The sequence below is a fragment of the Phalacrocorax carbo genome, chromosome 11, assembly GCF_963921805.1.
Source record: "Phalacrocorax carbo chromosome 11, bPhaCar2.1, whole genome shotgun sequence".
NCBI classification, from domain to species: domain Eukaryota; kingdom Metazoa; phylum Chordata; class Aves; order Suliformes; family Phalacrocoracidae; genus Phalacrocorax; species Phalacrocorax carbo.
Window position 1 is genome coordinate 12,402,471 of NC_087523.1, and position 20,321 is coordinate 12,422,791.

A 20,321-nucleotide genomic window follows, 5' to 3' on the forward strand; every position below is an offset into this window, starting at 1 on the left:
AGTGGACATTTACATTTGGTCATGTGAGTCATCCTAAACTGTACTGATAAGCTCTCCAGCAATTTTTAAGAAAGCACAGGTTGCCTGGCTCTGACAAGGACCTCCTTGTTTTAGGGGAGCCTCAGCTGCTTTTTCTGGTTGTGTCTCACCTTTCAGGTGCTCATTCCCAGCACATAGAGTGGTCTGAGGACTTTGTGAACACAGTATAGATCAGGCACTAAACCACACCAGCAGGTTCCAGTACAGGTTCAGGAGGGATATTTCTAAATATCGTGGGGTTCTAACAGCATCCACTTCTGCTGGCCCCTTTGACCTACCAGCCTGGCTTTCCTATTGTTGTGCTCAAGTGGTTTCTTGTTCCCCACCAGGTAGTTGAGTGTAGCATACTCCATGAGAGCTGCAAAGACGAAGATGAAGCACACAGAGACAAAGAGGTCCATGGCTGTGATATAGGAAACACGAGGAAGGTGCTTGCGGGAAATGGTACTCAGGGTGGTCATCGTTAACACAGTTGTGATACCTAAGAGAGAAAAGAGCTTGTTTAAGTAATGGAGAGAACACTTTCTGTTTTCTGCATGCATTTGGCTCCTAAACCAACCCCATTTCCCTCTCTTGTGGAAGAGAAATGCCTCTGGTTGTCTGGTCCCATTTTCGCTCTGCTCAGCAAGGCTCTGCAGTTGAAGATCCCTCTCACAATGCTGTATGGAAAAAGTGCTGTTCAAAACCCAGGTGTCACGCAGGCCATGGATGTAGGCTGGTAAAGGAGTGGGGATCTCAGACTCTGCTTAAGGCTGTACACAGGAACAACTGCTTGGATGATGGTAGGACAGTCCAAAGGAAGGACACGCTAAGAGGCAATAACACTGGATGGGTAGTTTCGTGCAGGCAATGGGTGAGTTGGGATTCAGTCAGTGACGTCTGGCTGAGTCAGTAATAAGCATGGCAATGTCTCAGATAACACGGGCTTGCTATTTCTGACTGATGTGAACCAGAGCTGGAATGCAAAGGCCTCTATTCTTGTTCTTCCTTTGCCTTTGAGTATTCGCTCCCAGGATTAATTCAGCCCAATGCAAAGCTCATCATAGTGTATAGAATCATAGAACAGTTTGGGCTGGAAGGGACCTTTAGAGGTCATCTAATCCAACTCCCCTGCAATAAGCAGGGACACATTGAATGAGATCAGGTTGCTCAGAGCCCTGTCCAACCTGACCTTGAACGTTCCCAGGGGTGGGGCATCTACAGCCTCTCTGGGCAACCTGTTCTAGTGTTTCACCACCCTCATTATAACAAATTTCTTCCTTACATCTAATCTGAATCTACCTTCTTTTAGTTTAAAAACCATTATTCCTTGTAATATCACAACAGGCCCTACTAAAAATTTGTCCCCATCTTTCTAAGTCCTCTTTAAGTACTAAAAGGCCTCAATAAGGTCTCCCCACCGCCTTCTCTTTTCCAAGCCAAAAACCCCAACTCTCTCAGCCTTTCCTCACAGGAAGGTGAGGAGAGGTGATCCAGCCCTTGGATCATTGTTGTGGTCCTCCTCTGGACCTACTCCAAGAGGTACATGTCTCTCCTGTACTGAGGACTCCAAAGCTGGACACAGTACTCTAGGTGGGTTCTCACCAGAGCAGAGTAGAGAGGCAGAATCACCTCCCTTGACCTGCTGGCTGCTCTTCTTTTGATGCAGCCCAGGATACTGTTGGCTTTCTGGGCTGCAAGCACACATTGCTGGCTCATGTCCAGCTTTTCTTCCACCAGTCCCTCTCCGCAGGGCTGCTCTCAATCCCTTCATCCCCCAGCCTGTATTGATACTGGGGTTGCCCCGACCCAGGTGCAGGACTTTACACTTGGCCTTGTTGAACCTCATGAGGTTCACAAGGGCCCACCTCTCTAGTTTGCCCAGGTCCCTCTGGATGGCATCCCATCCCTCAGGCATGTCAACTGCATGACTCAGCTGGGTGTCATCTGCAAACTAGCTGAGGGTGCACTCGATCCCACTATGTCATTGATGAAGATATTAAACAGTACTGGTCCCAGTACGGACCCCTGAGGGACACCACTCATCACTGATCTCCATCTGGACATTGAGCCATTGACCACTACCATCTGGATGCAACCATCCAGCCAATTCCTTATCCACCAAACAGTCCACCCATCAAATCCACATCTCTCCAATTTAGAGAGAAGGATGTTGTGGGGGGCTGTGTTAAAGGCCTTACAGAAGTTCAGATAGATGACATCCATAGCTCTTCCCTTGTCCACTGATGTAGTCACTCCATCACAGAAGGGCACTAGGTTGGTCAGGCAGGACTTGCCCTTGGTGAAGCCATGCTGGCTGTCTTGAATCTTGTCCCTGTCCTCCATGTGCCTTAACATAGCTTCCAGGAGGATCTGTTCCATGGTCTTCCCAGGCACAGATGTGAGACTGAGAGGTCAGTAGTTCCCAGGATCCTCCTTTCTACTGTTTTTAAAAATGTTTCCTATTTTCCAGTCACCAGGACTTCACCTGACTGCCATGACTTTTCCAATATCATGGAGAGTGGCTTGGCAACTATATCAGCCAATTCCCTCAGGACTCTGGGATGCATCTCATCAGGTCCCATAGACCTGTGTATATCTAGGTTCCTCATGTGGTCACAAACCTGATCTTCTCTTACAGTGAGAGGGACTTTGCTCCTCTAGTCCCTGTCTTGCAGCCCATCCACTCAAGAGGTGTGGGAAGAGAGGTTGCCAGTGAAAACTGAGGCAAAAAAGTTGTTAAGTACCTCAGCCTTCTCCTCGTCCGTTGTTACCAGGTTGCCAGTTGTGTTCATCAGGGGAAGTACACTTTCTGTGACCTTCCTTTTCCGGCTGACATACCTATGTCAGCCTCTTATTATTATTACCTATACCTATTATTACCTATGAACCTCTTATTATTCTTGGCATCCCTTGCCAAGTTCAGTTCCATCTCTGCCTTGGCCTTCCTACATCAGTGGACAAGGAAAGAGCTATGGATATCATCTGTCTGGACTTCTGTAAGGCCTTTGACACAGTCCCCTGCTTCCACTGCCTGTGCATTTCCTTCTTGCCCTTTAGTTTGACCAGCAGGTCTTGACAAAACCATGCTGGTCTCTTGCCTTCCTTTCCTGATTTCTTACACCTGGGGATCTAGAGCTCTTGCACTCTATGGAAACCATCCTTAAAGATCTGCCAGCTCTGTTCTACTGGCTTGTCCCTGAGGGCAGCTTCCCACTGAATCCTATTGACTAACTCCTTGAACAGTTTGCTTTCCTAAAATTCGGGGTCCTAACCTTCTTCACTTCTTTGCCTGACCCATATCACCCAGGACTGCGAACTCCACCAGTAGTGCATCATCACTGCATCCCAGGCTGCCTCCAATCTTGACATCACCAATGAGCTCACTTGCATTGGTGACTATCAGGTCTAGTATTACATCCCCTCAGGTAGGACTGTCTATTACCTGGCTTAAGAAGTTATCCTCAATGCATTCCAGGAGTCTCCTGAACTGCCTACAGCTCACTGTGCTACCTTTCCAGCAGTTGTTGGGGTCATTGAAGTCCCCCAGCAGGGTGAGAGCCTGCGAGTACCGTGCCCCCTGTAGCTGGATTAAGAAGGCCTTGTCAACATGCTGCCCTTGATTGGGCAGCCAAACACCAACCACAGGGTTCCCTTTGTTGCCTCAGTCTTACCCATAAGCTTTTAACCTGCTCATGGCTATCCTTCAGAGACAGCTCTTCACAATCTATCCATTTCTTGATGTAGAAGGCAAGTGGGTAGAAGATGATAAGGAATCTCTTTTACCTTGAATGAGGCTTGGAATTGTTTTTGCAGCAGCAGTAATTCTCACAGACCTGTTTCTGGACATAAAGTATCAGGAGCCAACAAAGGATCAGATGCAAGATTTGGTATTGTGATCTCATCCACTGCATTTTAGGATGTGGAGAAGAAGCAGGAACTCCACCTGTTCCTCCGGTTCTAGCATTCATCTAAATCCACCTGCCACCCTTTCCTGGGGTCACCCCAATGGCTCTGTGTGGGAGCATGGCAAGAGATATTAATTTTTTTCCTGCTGTATTTGCATTAGCAGATGTGATGTGACTTCCATATATTTGAAATGCCAATGGAACTGGTCTGGTTTACATCTCCCTAATGTAGGCTGATGGGCTTGAAATGTACCAGGGATCATTTGTATTAAGTACAACAGGGGCCGTGGAGAGAATATATTACTCTTGATGTGCTGAGGTCCCTTCCCACAGAGAGGGCCCCCCCTCCTGGGGAAACTTGCCTTTGTTTTTTGAGGCAACCACCATAGCGTTGTCAGCCATGCAGAACATTTTGCCTCTTGCTGTTCATTCCTTTCCCAGCCACAGACTATATACCTCCATTGGAAATGACACCCCAGTTCTCCTCCTGCTCTCTCCATGGGCACCAAAGAAATTGATTTTGATAAGGAGGTGGGGAGAGTTGGTCAGAATGGATGGGCTCTGAATAGCCCTGTCTGATGCTGACGGCCCCTCACCCCTCCTCTCCCTCCCTGCAGAGGACTGCAGGCAGGGCTGGGAATGCTACCTCCAATTAAAGGGAAGGTCAGTGGAGCTGATGGGAAGGACAGCCCTGGGAAGCAGAGCTTGCTGCAAAATGCAGATACATCCAAAGTGCATTAAAGATTCGTAAAGACCTCTATAGTGCCTATCAGAGCAGGATTCAATCAACATAAGCATTTTCCTGCCTCAAAGAGCCACTGCAGGTTGCTGAGGAAATCTAAACAACAGGCATAGCTGTTGTCACATCCTGGACTCCAACTGCAGTGTGGCTGACAGAGAAAGGCTGTACCTACAGGGCTTCCTCATCCTGCCAGATCCTGGGACTCTATGGATACAGCCAAGCAACTTTTCTCATTTCCCTACAACCTTCATGTCACTGGTCCGACACTGAGCCCTTGAAAGTCATAAGGAAGTGCAGAATACAGGCATGTGACAGGACCCCTTTGGCCAGAATTGCAATGCCACAGCTCACCCTTCCCTCTCCCTTTCGGCACGTGAGAATACCACACTGTCAACTTGGAAGACTGTGTTCAGGACTCAGATCAAGATATGAGAGTGTTGTGCTATCCTGAAATAATCCAGTAATCCAAGCCAGCATAGCTGGAGATTCAGCTGAGCTTGAGGATAGTGTTACAAACAGAAGGATAGCTGAACAGTGCCAGAAAACAGAAAAATGCTTTAGAAGATTTTGTGCTCCAACACTGGCAGTTTGCTAGCCTTGCAGAGTTCAACAAGCACCAGACATGCAACAACCTGTCTCTTACCCAGAGATGTCCTGGCTGGCGTAGAATCTCTCTTGATCCAGAAGGAAACCCAGGAAAGAACAACAGTCAGGATGCAGGGAATGTAGGTCTGAATGGCAAAATAACCCATACGTCTACTCAGATCAAAAGAAACTGTCATCACCATGTACTCCCCTAGGAAAAAGCAACAGAGACATTGGAATCATAACGTGTGGCTTCCTAAAACATAAAAATCAGCAAAATTTCAGAATCTTCAGTGTTTCTGATGAAGTTTTCTTATTATTTTAAGTGCCTGGCTGGCTGGTTTTGTGTCTGGCTTTGTGGCTGCCCAGTTTGTTAGCTTCATGGACAGCTGTGTGGCTGGCTGAGTAGGTTTGGTGACTCGCTGGCATTGTGGCTGGCTTGCTGGTTTTGTGGCTAGTGGACTCTCTGGCTACATGGCTGGCTCTGTAGGTGTCCGACTTAATGTCTTTGTGACTAATTTAAGAGCTGGCTTTGTGGTTGCCCAACTGGCTATCTGCCTGGCTGGCAATGTGGTCACCAGGCTGCATTTGTAGTCACCTGGTTATGTGTCCAAGCACACTGAAAATCACATTGTCTGGGAAAGTTTCAGGTAAGAAACTATAGAGAGTATTCATCTTCAGCTGATTGCTGCAAGGGTTTCTTTGCTATAGAAGCTATTTAGCTGTAACAGGCTACACGGCCTGGCTTGCCGACTAACTACCTGAACCGTGACAAAGGAGGTGTCCTTCAGTCACTTTCATCAAGACTCTCGTTCTGTCCCTGGAAATGACATGTGGTGCTGCAACTCCTAATTGCTCATTTAGCAACTTAGAGCTCAGGTTCTTCCTCTTTTTCAGAGGCTCCTAGTGAGTATTGGAAGAAAGCCACCCAACAGCTCTAGGTTAAGAAGGAGCTTGCAAGCAATTACTAAAAAAAAGAATTAAAAATGTCCGACAGCCACTGGCACATTCAAGATGCTTGCACTGCACCACTTACTGTCCCTGTTTGTGCTGCCTTTCTGCCCTCGTTAGAGGCCTGACTGCCGGCGTTGGCAACAGCAGCTTTCTGCAGAGTTAGGAGAAACAATACCTGAACTTGCTGCTTCAGGGGGCTTAAAAATATGAGCTCACCCCATCTGCAGGAATCCAAGGGGGCTTTCCTCAGTTGTCTGTGGGAAGGAAAGGGGATGTGCGCTATTATGAGGAGGAGGAGCTGAAGGGCTTCCATTCCCTGGTTTCTTCACACATGCAGCATTGTTCCTGTCTCTTAAAGGTGTTCACTGGCCCCACACAACTTTACAGAAGGAAGGATTGAAACTTGCAAGTTCTGACTTCCCCGACCCTGTTCCAATTATAAGCATCACCCAGGGATCACATAGTATGCACATAATACAGCAAGAGGGGATCTGAGCTCCATTTCCTCCAGCAACTGACCCTTCAATTAGGGACAGCTTCATTCACATCAGCATTTCACCCCACAGTTCACAAATGTCATTGGTTCTAGCCTGCCCCTGCTTCATCTTCCCCTCACCCTTCATCTCCATCACTTCTGGTCCCGTTAGCAAAGGTCCACCCCTTCATTCTTATGTTTCTCTAACTGTGCTGTTGTGACTTTCCTTCCCCACCATTGTGGAGCAGTCTGATGACTCCTTTGCCTCACACAAGGTCTCCAACGCACTGGCATTTCTGTGGGCTGTCTCCCTTTTCCTCACCTGCCCCTGTCCTGAGAACTTCTGAGGTGTTCCTGAGCCCTGTGAAGTCAAACTGGTAGAGCCTCCAGGTGCGCTGGTCGGAGACCTCAATGGAGTAGCGCCTCCAGCGATAGACAATCTCCTCACGTGGGTAACCATCTGGGAAAAGAGGCAAGGACATCAATAAAAGAGTACCTCATGTGCCTCTTCCTCATTCACCATCCTGACTACAAAAGCACTGGCATCTCACTCTAGCTGTTCTGTATACATGAAGCTTTCAGGCAGGTATTTCTGATGCCTTCTGTTCAGATTTCCTTAGGCATCCCCACATGCAATGGGATTAGGGACAGCATCTCCCCTTGTGGGCTGCTTCAAATGGGAAAAGCAATGCTAGAAACGGAGCCTTTCTAAGGATTGCACTGGTGGGAATGAGACTTGGGTTGTTGCAAGGGAACTCACCCAGCTGGAAATCTTTAAGGATTTTAGCTCCCTGGGCCAGCATGGGGCCGTCACCACTTGTCATGACTTCCTTCCCATCTAAGGCATGAGTACACCAGGAATACAAAGCTGCTAACATGGAAGGTATCATGTCTGTGGCTGCTCTGACTATCTTTGTACTTCTCACCCTGGGAGGTGATTTATGTATGGAAAAGAAGTGGTGCATTCTCCATGGAGAGAGAGACTTGGCTCCTGCAGGCTGGAGCACGGCTTCTCCTGGCTCTGGCTTTATTGCCAAACAAGCCTACTGTGAAGCAGGGACCTCAACACCTACAAGAGGGTTCCTCAGAAGAGGGAAGGAACAAGAGCTTGGCAGCTAACTAAAAGTGTGTTTCTAATTATCAAGCATGCAGGGCACGTACTGTTAATTAGCAAAGAATGAGGGATGGTAGCAGATGAGGGGATGGTATCTCCTCAGCATGCTACCTCCTTCTGAAGCACCTCAGAGCCATGTGAGCTGCATCTTTTCAGTGGCAGGGAAGCAGAAGAGGCAAACCCGAGCTAAGATGACTAAATCAGATTTCCAACCAACGCATGAGGACAGGAAGCTCTTGATGCAGAAAGCCTCGCTGCAAAATTTTCAGTGGAGGTATGCCAACATCAGCAGCCCTGTCTGCTGATGAGAATGGACAAGTGGGGACTGAGAGGTGAGGTCTGAATACTCCTCCTTCTCAATGGCCTTGGTTGCAGAAAGTGGGCCTCTCTCTGGGCTAAGGTCTGGAAAGCCAAGCTGTCCCCTCAAGAAGTTGGAGAAGGGGGAAAATGCAAGGCAGGACAGGTGCCATTTGCCTGCCAGCTGAAGAGATATATTCTGTCTAGCAGGTCAGAGTGACCAAAAGGTCAGTGAAATAATCACCTCCAACCATCCATCCAAATAAAGGAGAAACTCAAAGGTGAGGTCCCTGAAGAATCTGTCCCTGAAGACCTCTGCTAGCCCAGGAGTGGGAGGATGCTTCAGAGCATGACAGGCAATGGCCCAGGAAGAGTCATAGACATTAGGTAAAAAATGTAGCTAAAAGGGAGGATGGTCTACCCCAGAAGAGTTTTATTCTACTGTGATTTCTGTACTGGCCTTCTAAAAATATTCAAAAAATACATATACTCACAACTGGAAAAAACCAAAGGGCAGGAGTGAGTATCCATTGGGAAATTCTGCAGCTGGAGCAGACATTCAGCCTCAATTGTCAGCCTGGAAGAAGGAGAGAGAGAGGGAGGCTGAGATTTTGTGTTGATGAAGGTGGTTAGATTCCAACACCGCAATGTGACAGAGGGATTCTTGCGAAACACTTGCGAGAGAAACACTAATTTGTTGAAGATCAGTCTGTTTGCAGGAACATTTCAAAACAGCAGCAAAACAAAACATATGTTTGCATATTTTCAAAGTGAGAAAAAAAAAATCTAATTTTTACATTCAAAAAGCCTTTTTTTTAAATTGAGCTTTTTAGATTCATCTATGGGAGTGAAAATTTATGGTAACAAAAGCCAAATGTTTATTAAAGGAATGACTGACCAACATACACTTTTAAAGGATTTTGGTTTAGAAGGCCGCTTGTAGTTTTGACTTTTTTCTACATATGATATGGAAAAACAGTTTGATTTTTTTGGAAGCTTTTATCCTGGGAAGAGGAAGCCATTTCTGCAACAAATACTGCATGTGTACTCCCATCAATGCTGGGAGACATCTCCATTGCTCTGTCCCAGGGCACCTGGAAACCTCCTCTACTTTGACCAGCTCCTTGTTCCCTCACCTCAGCAGCTAGCTACAGCACCTGCTGGATGTACCTGAGTGTGTAGAGCACTTTTCCGTCATTCCAAATGCGGAGGAGCTGATTAGGAGTGGTTATCCAGTGGGAATCGGCCCGCTTGGAGTTCCTAAAAAAGGTATCTGGGATCCAGATGCGGCTCACCATGTTGGTGTTCAGTGTGAGGGCCTTCAAGGTGCTGTTGAAACGAAGACGCCGGTCATACCACGTCTGAGCAAAGAAGATATCAATGGTGTATTCCTGTGAAAGAGAAGGAAGAATATGTCTTTCTGAGAGGGATTCAGGCAAAGCAGAGCCTATGCTCAGGTCTGCAGGCCACTGTTTTGGAGTCACAGCCATAACATGTTTTTTAAGTCTGGGAGCAGGTGTTGGTGACCACTGATACCTTTCCAGGCTCATCTTTAGCTCAGGGTCAAGGCATCCATGGCACACTTAGGAAGAGCCAAAGACTGTGTGTTGACTGGTGGTCTGAGCTGTAGCATGTCTGGCCTGACCCATGCCTGGAAAGCCAAGACCATATGAACAAGGGCTTGAGCTTCCTCTTGATGGACAACTCAAGCCAAACATTCCTTTTAAGCACAGGTGTGAAGGGGCAATGTGGACATTGGCTGAATCCAGTCCTAAGCTCAGCTACCCCTTTCAAACACAGGCAAGGAAAGCTGCTCACCAGCTTACCAGAGAAAGTAAGCAGACAGCTCTTTCTGTTATTTCTTAGATACAGCCCAGCAGTGTTCCATATGCCTAATTTGTACATATAGCAATAGTAGTGTTTTGTGTAAGCTTATTGAGAAGCCATCTCTTGCTGCAGGTTATACTGTAAATGGTTTATATAAAAAACAGGGCACTAGGGTTACTGGACAGATACCCCTTGCTGACCATTAGAAAAGGAAGCTGGGGCAGGGGCTGCTATGGACCCAGCTCTTGGTGCAGCCAAATCAAAATCTTGAGTCCTTTGCAGACAGAAAACAGAGTTTCCACCTTTGGTTTTGGTGAGAGACAAGTTGTCCTAGCTCACCCATAATTAACATTTCTGGGAGGCAGCACCTGTCTGGATTGGACTGGCAGTAGTCCACATCATTAGCCCACTGTTCTGCTGCTTGTTGCTGCAAGCCAATTTGTTCCTTAACCTCTTTTTTAGCCTGCCTGAGAAGGTGCTAATTAGCACCATGCAGGAGCATGTCTGACACTCAGTGGCTGTCTGAACCAGACCACCAAATCCAGTTCCACTAGCCCACACTAAAAGCTCCTGACATCTCCTCTCTGACTTGGACTTCACTCCCTTTCACTCCTGTTAAAACCCCATGACCACAGAGGCATCATCTCCCTCTCCTGTGGGCCGAGGTGAACAATGTCTGACTTTGCCATAAATCCCTCCCATTCTCCTCCTCCATCTATTGATTTATCTCAGTGGAATTTTTATGACTGCAGCACATCCTCCCTCCGCTGCCCTCACTGCTGGATCAGAGCTGACTTCCTCAAACCATGCCATTAAAATAGATGCAGCAGTCTTAGCGCACTCCCTTGGACAGCATGTCCTGCCTGGGGAGGCAAAGCAGGGCAGCGCACAACTCGCCGCTTCATTTTCCTCGCCCTTGCTCCACTGTCAGCCAACCGGTGATGAGTGATTGGTATTGAAAACGTCCCTTGCATAGGAATGAGATGATGAGAAAAGAGCATTTGCCATCAGGCGGTCGAGTCACTCTCTGGAATGATCCTTCACCCTGGTTAGACACAGGGATAAGCAAAGGTGTTGGGGATGAGGTCCTAACATACCTCTAAATGACAACTGATGCAGCATGTTCTAAGTGATGACGTTGCCTCTACAGTTCATTCAAAACCGACATGAGGAGACACAGAGCTAGGATAGCAACAGGCCTCAAATCCAAGTGCACAAGCATGGCCACTGCCTGAAACCAGGAGGTGGGGAGGGCCCACTGCAGCATCTGAATGCTCTAGTTTGCACTGGGTGCTGCTTGGACATAGGGTATGTGGTAATGAAGGCATGGATCAGGTTGTGAAGCAGTGAAATAGAGCCCAAAGGTGGGCAAAGAAACATTAGCACAGCAGGGACAAGATGGGTTAATGGCAGACCAAGAAAATTACATGTACGGGGAGGGCTGACTTTATTCTGCTTGGGGTCATTTTCTTTTCCTTGCCAGCTGTTGGGCCCAAAATAACATATTTGACATATTCTCCCCACCCCTGCAAACCCTGCTAGAGCCATTATGAGCTTACATTGTTCCTCCTCAGCAATATCTGTGGTGCAGGAGAAAGCAACCAAAAATGCAACGATAAATCCATGTTAGATGCCATGATCAGTTTCTAACTCCTATCTGGAGTCATTTGTGAGATCTCACTTCTGGGCTGGCAGCTCAGGCCAGATGTCCTGCTGTAAAGTTCAGCATTTAGGTCTGGGATAACCAATGCTAACGTTTCAGGAGAGTGGAGGGTCAACTACCCCAGGGGTTTAGTATTTGTTGTCAATCCCAGATTTCCAGAAGGGATCAGCATTAAAGAGCTGCCCTTGTGCCATTCATAGCCAGCCTTTGCAAAAGGTGTAGTGGCACAAGTCATTCAGCTCTTCTGAAAATTCTAAGCTGTTATTGTCACTGTCCTGCGGTTTGATCTAATTTCAGTGGCTATTATAAGCACAGCTATTCATGAGGAAGAACTACTAGCTGAGCTGGCTCCCTTGCCTCTAGGTTGGGAACCCATTGGGAAATGTTGGCATTTACAAATGTATTTTCATTCAGAATTATCTGAGGCAAGACTTATACAAAAATGATCCGGCCTTTGGGAGCACTTTTACCCTTCTGATTTTCTCCCCCATCCCATTGCGGGGGAGTGAGCAAGTGGCCGTGTGGTGCTTAGTTGCTGACTAGGGTTAAACCACAACAATTCCTGAAGACTTTAGCACCTGTTCCCATCAGGTACGGTTTGAATTGATGCTGAGGAACCCTGCACGACTGCAGCGCTGCACTGATCAGCTGTGGGATAGTGCTCAGACCTTTCTCTGAGCATTAGTCAGGTCCCACTTAGCTGCAGGCATCTGACCAAGGTAATTAAAATAGGAGGTGTTTGACCATGGATTCCCTGCAGTCATTGGAGAGTGGTAGGCACTTCTGGAGGGAGATCCCAATATGAAGCAGTCCAAGTTGTCTTCTGGAAATGCCTCACGCTCTTACTGACCGTAGAAGGGTCCAGGGTGATCAAGCCTGAATAGCTGAAGTTTCGGAGGATGAGCTCAGCTCCTAAAACTTAGGGCAGTGCTGTTTCTTGAACTCCTGCACCCCTGTAGTTTCTCTCTGCCCCTGATTCATTCTCAAGCATCAGAAAAAGACTTCTCAACACCTCATTTTCCCCATGTGGAAAAAGGTTATTGTAAAATACGCCTCCAACATTACTGTACCATCTGCTATGCAACACATGGAGGTTGTTAACTTCTCTGTAAAAGCATGGGCTTTTTTAGTGTTTTCAACAGAAGGAGCTAGTGGAATATGAAGAATGGCTCTAAGAGTTAGGTCGCGCCATTTGGATCACCTGTCGGGTAGCACACACATGTTGGCATGCATGCAGTATTACATCAAATACTTCAGTTGTAAAATAATAAATCAAACCAGCCGTAAGGCGAACGCTGAAGACTGCCTACCCTAAATACTATCACGTGAGTTTATCTGATGCTGAGGAGTGCCCTGCAGCACTGCTGCTGCTAGATGTGTGGGCTGGTATTCAACTCAGCCTTTCGGCCTGTCCCTGCTGGCCCTTGGTTACTGCGGTCACCTGGCACTGCTGCACATTGCTGATCAGTCCTCATTTTTCTCATGAGGGCAGCGGAGATGCTGGTGCAAACCCAGTTCCAGAAAATGGTAACGTCTGAAAAGGTTTAATGGAAAAAAACCTGTCCTGTAAAAGAGATTCTGTAGGAAATAAGGGGATGTGGAGTTGACAAGAATATTTCATCTTGGAAGAAAAAATAAAACAGCAACAAAAAGATTTTGCTGCACTCTCAAACCCTTTAATTTTTAAAAACACAGTTTAAGTGAAAAGCTATGGAATTTCCAATCCCAAATTTTTCAATCCAAAAGAAAATAAACAGGTTCAGAATCCAGCCTGTCCCTATGACAAGAGAGTTGGGAGCTGGCTGCTCTCTGTGTTACCCTAAGCCTTGTTCCTTGGGTCATCCCATCCCCAGCCAGTCTGCCCTAGTTTTCATGGCCCTGGAGCACCTCCCTGCTCCCCATCCTGATCTCCTGATACAGCAAGGACATCCACCCTGGCCCAGGTTAGCTCCTCCCTGTGCCTCCTCCCTCACCTCTGTGCACATGTGCACACACATGGGGAATCAGTCCATATTTCCAGTTGGATTTGGCCCCAGAAACTCTACTCTAGACTAAGCTCCACCCTGGGTTCAGGGCAAATATGAATTAGGGCCACCCAATTTCAGTCTAACAGCTTAAACGCACAGGGTTAGCATGACACAACTTGAAACGAGAGTGTGTATTTTCAGGTTAGCTTATACACCAAATAAACACAGCTGTGCACTGCCAGATGATCCTTTTCAAATGGCTCAAAGCGAGTTTGTGTGTGCAGTTCAGCTGACCCCTCTCAAGGGTGCAGTTAGTGGGATACAGAGGAGTTGGTACCCATGGTTCCTCTAGATCCATCTACGAGCTTCTTTCTTTCTCAATGTTCTTTAAAAGCTTAGCTTTCTGACAAATGCCAAAGAGAGCATCAAACCCATGAGATGAAGATGTCTTAGATGTCTTCCTAAATTAGGATAAAATTAAGGATTTAAGGGTGGTTTTTGCAACTTCACTTGTATTCAACAGCAACAAGAAAACCTCCAAATAGAGGAGACAGAGACCTCAAAACAGGATCCTCCATTTTTCTCTGCTGGAGAGAGAGCTTGGAAAAATCTTAAATAAGAGATTAATATCCTAGCCTGTCTCATTCTAGCTTTTATTGTTCTGATATTTGCCTTTACTCATAGAGACCCCTTCCCTCTGCACCTCCAAGCAAATCCCTTGCTGTGGTACAATAAAGCAGGCTGCTTTCCTGGGAAACGTGGCCAGCATTTCAGGTGGGCTGATGTGAACCCGGTGGGTCCATGCCATCCATCACAGAGCTAAGCAAAGCAAATATTACAGGCAAACTCTCTGGGGTGCTGCAATTCAGGAAAGTCTCAGGAGTTATTGGAGGAGACCCAGGAATAGGGTGTATTTCTTTCAAGGGCTGGTAGGTCACTCTGTGAGCTCAAGGTGAGCCAGGAAGCCTGTCCTCCAGTCTCCCTCTTCTGCAAAACAGGGGTCAGCCCAAGCATCCCCCCTTCAGACAGAACTGCGTTCAGCAACTCCACACCCCCACAGCCCTGCACAGGCGAACATTTTCCTCTCCACGACAGCCTACGCATCCCTCCCAGTCTGCAAATATCTCTGACAAACCCTGGGCTGCTCCCAGCATCCAACTGCAAGTCCCAGGGAACACACTCAGTAACAGCAAGAAGTCTGCAGACACTCTCCACACTTGGATAATTAAATAAAATAACCTTACTTTAGAATAATGTTCAAATCTGATGCACAACTTCTTGTCCCCACAGCCTGTGGGCAGGAATGTGCTTCTAGCATGACATGTGCAAGCACTCTCCAAAGGCTGCGAGCAGAGAGGACATGCACTAACAGCATGTGTTAATGCCTGACACTGACCACTTCAGTGAGCGGTTGAGCAGTATCAGGCTTCTCTCAGTTCTCCCATTAGTAGTGTGACTCCTCGCTTGTGGATGCCTCTGTGTCTCTGCTCTGGGTGAGTTTTGTCTCCCCAGCACAAAGAACAGAAGAATGAGAATATAATTTTCATTATATTTCCAAGGTCCTCCTCTCTCCAAATCAGACCCCAGAGAGCTTTCTGGACATGATGCTGGAGTGACTAGAGGAGGTCACAAGGACAAAAGGAGCAGAGCTCTGATGATCTGCATTTTCAAGGTGACACACTGAACTTCCCATCTGTTTCACTGCCGCAGCAACACCAGCAGCACTGTCCTTGTCTGAATGTCTTTCACCTCTGCCCAGAGAATCTCAGTTGAGACAGCATTCTTTTTAGAATACAAACTCACTGTTATAAACCACCACCATGTGCTGTGCTCATGCCAGGAGCCTTCAAACAAGACATGCTGCTCTGTCGATTACAAACTCCCCAGTCATGGCTTGCTCACCCTTGGAATCTCTGCAGATGGGAACTGGACAGGGCTTTCAAAACCAAATGCTGGCTTCTGAGATCTCTACCTGCTTGTTCCCACACACCTCTGCTCATCCCTGCTTCCATGCACGTGCAAGCAAGGACACCTAAAATATATACTCACGACAGCCAACCACACCAGGCTGTTTCCTCTTCCCCTCAAACCATTTCTTCTGAGCTGTTCCCTTGTACACCACTTCCTATGCTTCAGTCATGTTATCTGCTCATATGCAACCCCAAGATGGCTGCTGATTGCAGTGGTCCCTGTTATCTTTTCATGGGGATGTAGCCTGGCACATGGAGTCTCTCACTGTGAGCCCCAGGGTCATGTGACCTAGACGTGTCTTTTAGCATCTGATTAAAACTCATTACCCAAAGGATCAAGGAAAATCCTTTAGTTAAGACATGATATCAGCCAGACTCTGGTTTATAGAAGCACAGTCTGTCTGCACTGTCCCTAACATTACTGAAAAGGCAGAGGCACGGACACAGGATGCTAAATGCAGATGAAGCAGAATTAATTAAAGGGGAAGATACTGAAGATTTCAATGAAGTGTTATGCAAAGCACCACAGGGAAGGAGCTGTCTCCTTTTAGTTTGTTTTTTTCACCACTCTTGGGACAGGATGTGGCCTGGGTGGAAAGTCATACGCAAGCACCTTCTGATGCAAACAAGGATGCAGCCCAGTTACCATGATCTCTGGAAAATGCCTGGGCTACTTACAGAGCAAAGCTAAAATCTTGTTTGCATGTCAGACCTTACTACTTAATGCTTAAATGCTCCCCACCATGTTGGGCTTGAAGCAACTTTGTGCCGGAAGAAGAAAGCAGGTGGGGGAAGGGAAAAGGTGAGGACAGAAGCACATAGGGTAACTGGAAGACAATACTTAGCACTTCAGGCAGGTGCTCTTGTTTATTTGTCCTTTAAGCTCATGGGGTGTCTGATGAGACAAAAAGAAATTTCCTTTGAAAGGGCTAGAAGACAAACCTTCTCACTGCATACAGTTAACTCCTCAAGACTGCTCCTCCAAGACAGCTTGGCAAGATTCAGATGAGAAGCTGGAATTTCTTTAATTGCACTTCCCATTCCCATGCCGCCCACTGCAATTAAAATGAAACACTGGGATGGGCAGTCTAATACTGCCCAGGGCTGGGAGAGCAGCTGCTGCAGCCTCCCTGTACCAGGCAAAGGAAGGTAGGAGGTCCCACAAATCCTCCAAGATGTACAGTCCTAAACACTCCTGGGGAGGGCTGTCTGGGATGGTCAGCTTGTCCCCACAGAGACATCTGCAAGTCTATCATTGCCTGGGAACATGATCTGTTCCTCCAGTTCCTTGCCCCATCTCTCTGTCCTTACAAAACACACTGTCCTGTGCTGCTGCCTGCAGGCTCCTGCTCAGTTCAGGAGCTCGACACTGTGGCCTCACTGCCTCCTCCCTAGGATGGAGAGGCAGAAACAAGAGCTGTATCCTGTTGTGGCAGCAGGGAAATGGCCCTCAAGTGGAGTGAAGGAAGGTAGGAAAGTCCTCCAAGCATTAAATGACATGAGTGTCTTCAACTGTCAGAGGCATGTGGCTGTGTGGTTTTGAAGTGTTAGAACAAGCATCCTCCTAGGCTTAGGGGTCCCCAGCTGGGCCTGTCTCCCTGCCTCCAGTCCGGTAGCTCATACAGAAATGACCACCACTGGCATCACTGCTGGCTTTGCCAGACCCCAGTACAGCCTAGTGCTGCTGCTGACTCACCAGATGGACTAGGGGGTGGCAAAGTCAATGCTGCCTCTGAGATTTAGGATCTGATGCTCATTTACATCCAGTTCCTCTTTGATGGGACTGAGGGTTTTGGAGAGGTAGTCCCCAGTAGTCTGTAGACCTTTATAAAGGTCTCAGCATCTTTCCCCATCTGATCAGGGACTGAGCAGTCCACATGTGCTGCCAAATTCCCTTTGCTGTTTTTTCATCTTTCCAGGCTTTCTTGGGTTTTCCCTTTTCCTTTGCTCCCTGCTCTAGTCTTCTTTCCTCCTCCTCCTCTCCACACTCTCTTTGGTCTGTAGTTCACCACTCTACCACAGCAAGAAAGGCATTACCACCCTGCCCGTACCCTTCTTCAAACAGAAACAGCTTCAATTGTAATGGCCCTATTCAAGCATCACGTAAGTTCCCATCCCCTTCCCACCTTCTCATGGGACTTTGCATTGTCTTGCAAGGCCCTACGCTCTCCAGGGCAGGAACTGCCTCTCTATGGACTGAAAGATGTTTAGTGATCGCAGCTGGATGCCAATTGTCTTGTAAAAAGTACAGACAAAGTCTCTCCCACTACAGTCTTAGTGATGAAGAAATTGCTACAGAAGCTGTGCTTTGGGGTCAAGACAGGAAGGAAAAGGTGGCAGAGGCAGGGAGCCACAGGAGCTCTGTTTCCTGTGTGGATCAGAGCCAGAAGCATCCTTGCAGTGCAGGAATTGCACGGCACAGCAGCATGCAAAACCAGAGGGGATAAGAATGGCCCAACAATCCCAGGCAGTGTCCCTCTGTCCTAACAGCCTCCTACACTGGCCAGTCACAGGAGCTTAGGGACAGAGTATAAAGAGCAGGAAAATCACTACAGCCTTCTAAATATGCCCTCCTCCATGAGAACCACTCACTTCCAATAAGCACTGAGCTCTATCAAACCATCTTCATGGGCAGCACATTGACAGGGTGGAGAAGCCAGCAGACCCCAGAACTGGTGCTGAAGAAGTGGTGCTCATACCAGCCATGGGAGCTGCGCTGTGTCTGGGAGATGAGTCCCAGGCTGCAGTGGGCTAATGGGCTGCCTCACATGAGGAGTCATGACACAGCACAAAGCATCACGAGGAAGGTGGTCCTGGGTGGGCAGTACGGTTCAGCTCTCCAAGAACTGGGGTGGCACCTAAGAGAGGCCTACCTCCCAAACTCTAATGCTACTCTGTCCTCCTCCCACCAAAATGGGTCTGAGAAAGCACAGGGCACCCGTAGCCCTGCGATACCAGCCACTGTATGGAAAGGCCTGTGCTGGCCAGGAGGAAAGTCACTGTTTGCCTGTATAAATCCCTTTCTAGTCCTCATCCTCAAGGAAAAAAGCACAGTCAAAAAATCTGTGAAAGCAGAACTTTCTCAAAAGCAGGGGGTTTTGTGCCCTCTGCAGAAATCCTCGCTCCTGATGCTGTTCTCTCCTGGCCCCAGATGAAGGAGGAGGTGGGGACAGCGTACTCTGCTCCAGTGACTCTTTCAAGGAAACCTGTTTCATGTTGTCTCTCATGCCCCCTTGTTGCGCTTACCAGCTTTCTCTTCCTGCCCTGCCAGTTCCTTGATTTAACACTTTCTCCCTGCTTCATTTTGTTTTTCCTTTCACAGTTCTTCTTTTCAAGCCACCACAAAATCACAGCCCAGCCCTATTGAGATTTCAAGGGAGCACCAGGCTGAGGAAAACAGCTGGAAGAAATGAATCAGACTACACAGGAAGAACAAAATCTTTCTGTCTCCGCTGTTGGGTATTCGAAGGGTAAGCAAGTTGGACTGCAGTTACAAGAAGGGACACCAAGTCAACTGATTCTCCTTTCCAGGCATATATCCGCACTTCAGGTCAACTGTGGCAGTCATTTGGAAGCCAGGACACCAGCCACCAGGCAAGCAGGACCTGCAGAGCTCTGCTGCTCTCTTCTCATGGCAGCTGGCAGCTGCAAAAGACTCTCCTCAAACTGTGGGCCAGTATTCCCAGTCCTTTTTCCAGCTGTCATCTGTTTTGTAGAGACCCAGATTACTGCATATGCCTCCTTTAAACCTCAACCCCTCTACCTTCCCCAGCTCCCCTAGATGGCTTTAGGACATCTTTGGGGAGTAGTGAAAAAGATGAAGGCTCAGGTTTTCTACACAAATCTGTAAGGAATGCACTGGCAGAGCTTGTATATCCCAGAGTCATACACACAAAGAAACCAAACAATTTTGGCTCTTGAGCTTAGTCTAAAGTTCCTGGGAGGTGAACAGCCTATTCTCTGCTGCTCCTTACCAAATCCCAGCATTTGGGTCTTTGGCTTTTTGTGATAGCAACAACACTGCTGTTTTCATCTCCCTTCGTGCTGATCCAGTGAGAGAGGACCAGCATCCACTTAAATACGAGAAAAAACTCCTTTCCTGTGAGGGTGCCAGAGCAGTGGCACAGGCTGCCCAGAGGGGTTGTGGAGTCTCCTTCCCTGGAGACATTCAAAACCTGCTTCAGTGTGGTCCTGTGCTCCCTGCTGTAGGTGTACCTGCTCAAGCAGGCAGGTTGGACGAGATGATCTCCAGAGGTCCCTTCCAGCCCCTACCACTCTGTGATTCCGTGATCTGAGCAGCCCCTGACCTCCCTGCTGCAGAACTGGACTGAAGCTTGCCGCCAGCCCCCCAGGAAGCTACATGCAGAGCTCACATTCAAACAGCAGCCATGATCGGCAGGAACAGAGCTTGGCTTTACACAATGGATCACTCCTCCCTTGCAGTGCCTTCCATCTCCTACTTTCTTTGCAGGGACCCTTCCTCCCCAAGCCTCCTGGAGAGATTTACTCTGCAAATCTGCCTGGCACACTGCTCCAAGCCATGTCACCACTGTGGCTGCTTGTTGTGTCAGGGGAAACTAGGGTCCATCGTGCCTTTTCACAAGGTGCAGATTCATGTGACAAGCTAAGGCTGCAAGCTCTGGGCAGGTCTGTCAGTCCACCACTGCTAGGTCATGAAAGGAATGGTTTTCTTCAATTTTACAGTTCTCTCTGCCTTCAACTTTTCTTTTAAAGGAGCAAATGAAGAGACAATCAGCCAGTTATCATCTTAACTTCACCCTCCTATCTCCCTGTGGCTGTA

At 47.8% G+C, this 20,321-nt stretch overlaps 1 protein-coding gene across 1 annotated transcript in view; it reads right to left on the reverse strand.

Annotated features, from left to right (window-relative positions):
- The window catches only part of LOC104049048 (gamma-aminobutyric acid receptor subunit gamma-4), a 44,202-nt gene that overhangs the window by 7,433 nt on the left and 16,448 nt on the right, over window positions 1-20,321 (reverse strand). Inside the window, exons 4-8 of the mRNA XM_064463165.1 lie at window positions 9,264-9,484; window positions 8,588-8,670; window positions 7,005-7,142; window positions 5,312-5,464; window positions 318-520 (exon numbers count right to left, since the gene is read on the reverse strand). Of these exons, the coding sequence (XP_064319235.1) occupies window positions 318-520; window positions 5,312-5,464; window positions 7,005-7,142; window positions 8,588-8,670; window positions 9,264-9,484 (798 nt within the window). The remainder of the gene's footprint in view (window positions 1-317; window positions 521-5,311; window positions 5,465-7,004; window positions 7,143-8,587; window positions 8,671-9,263; window positions 9,485-20,321) is intronic.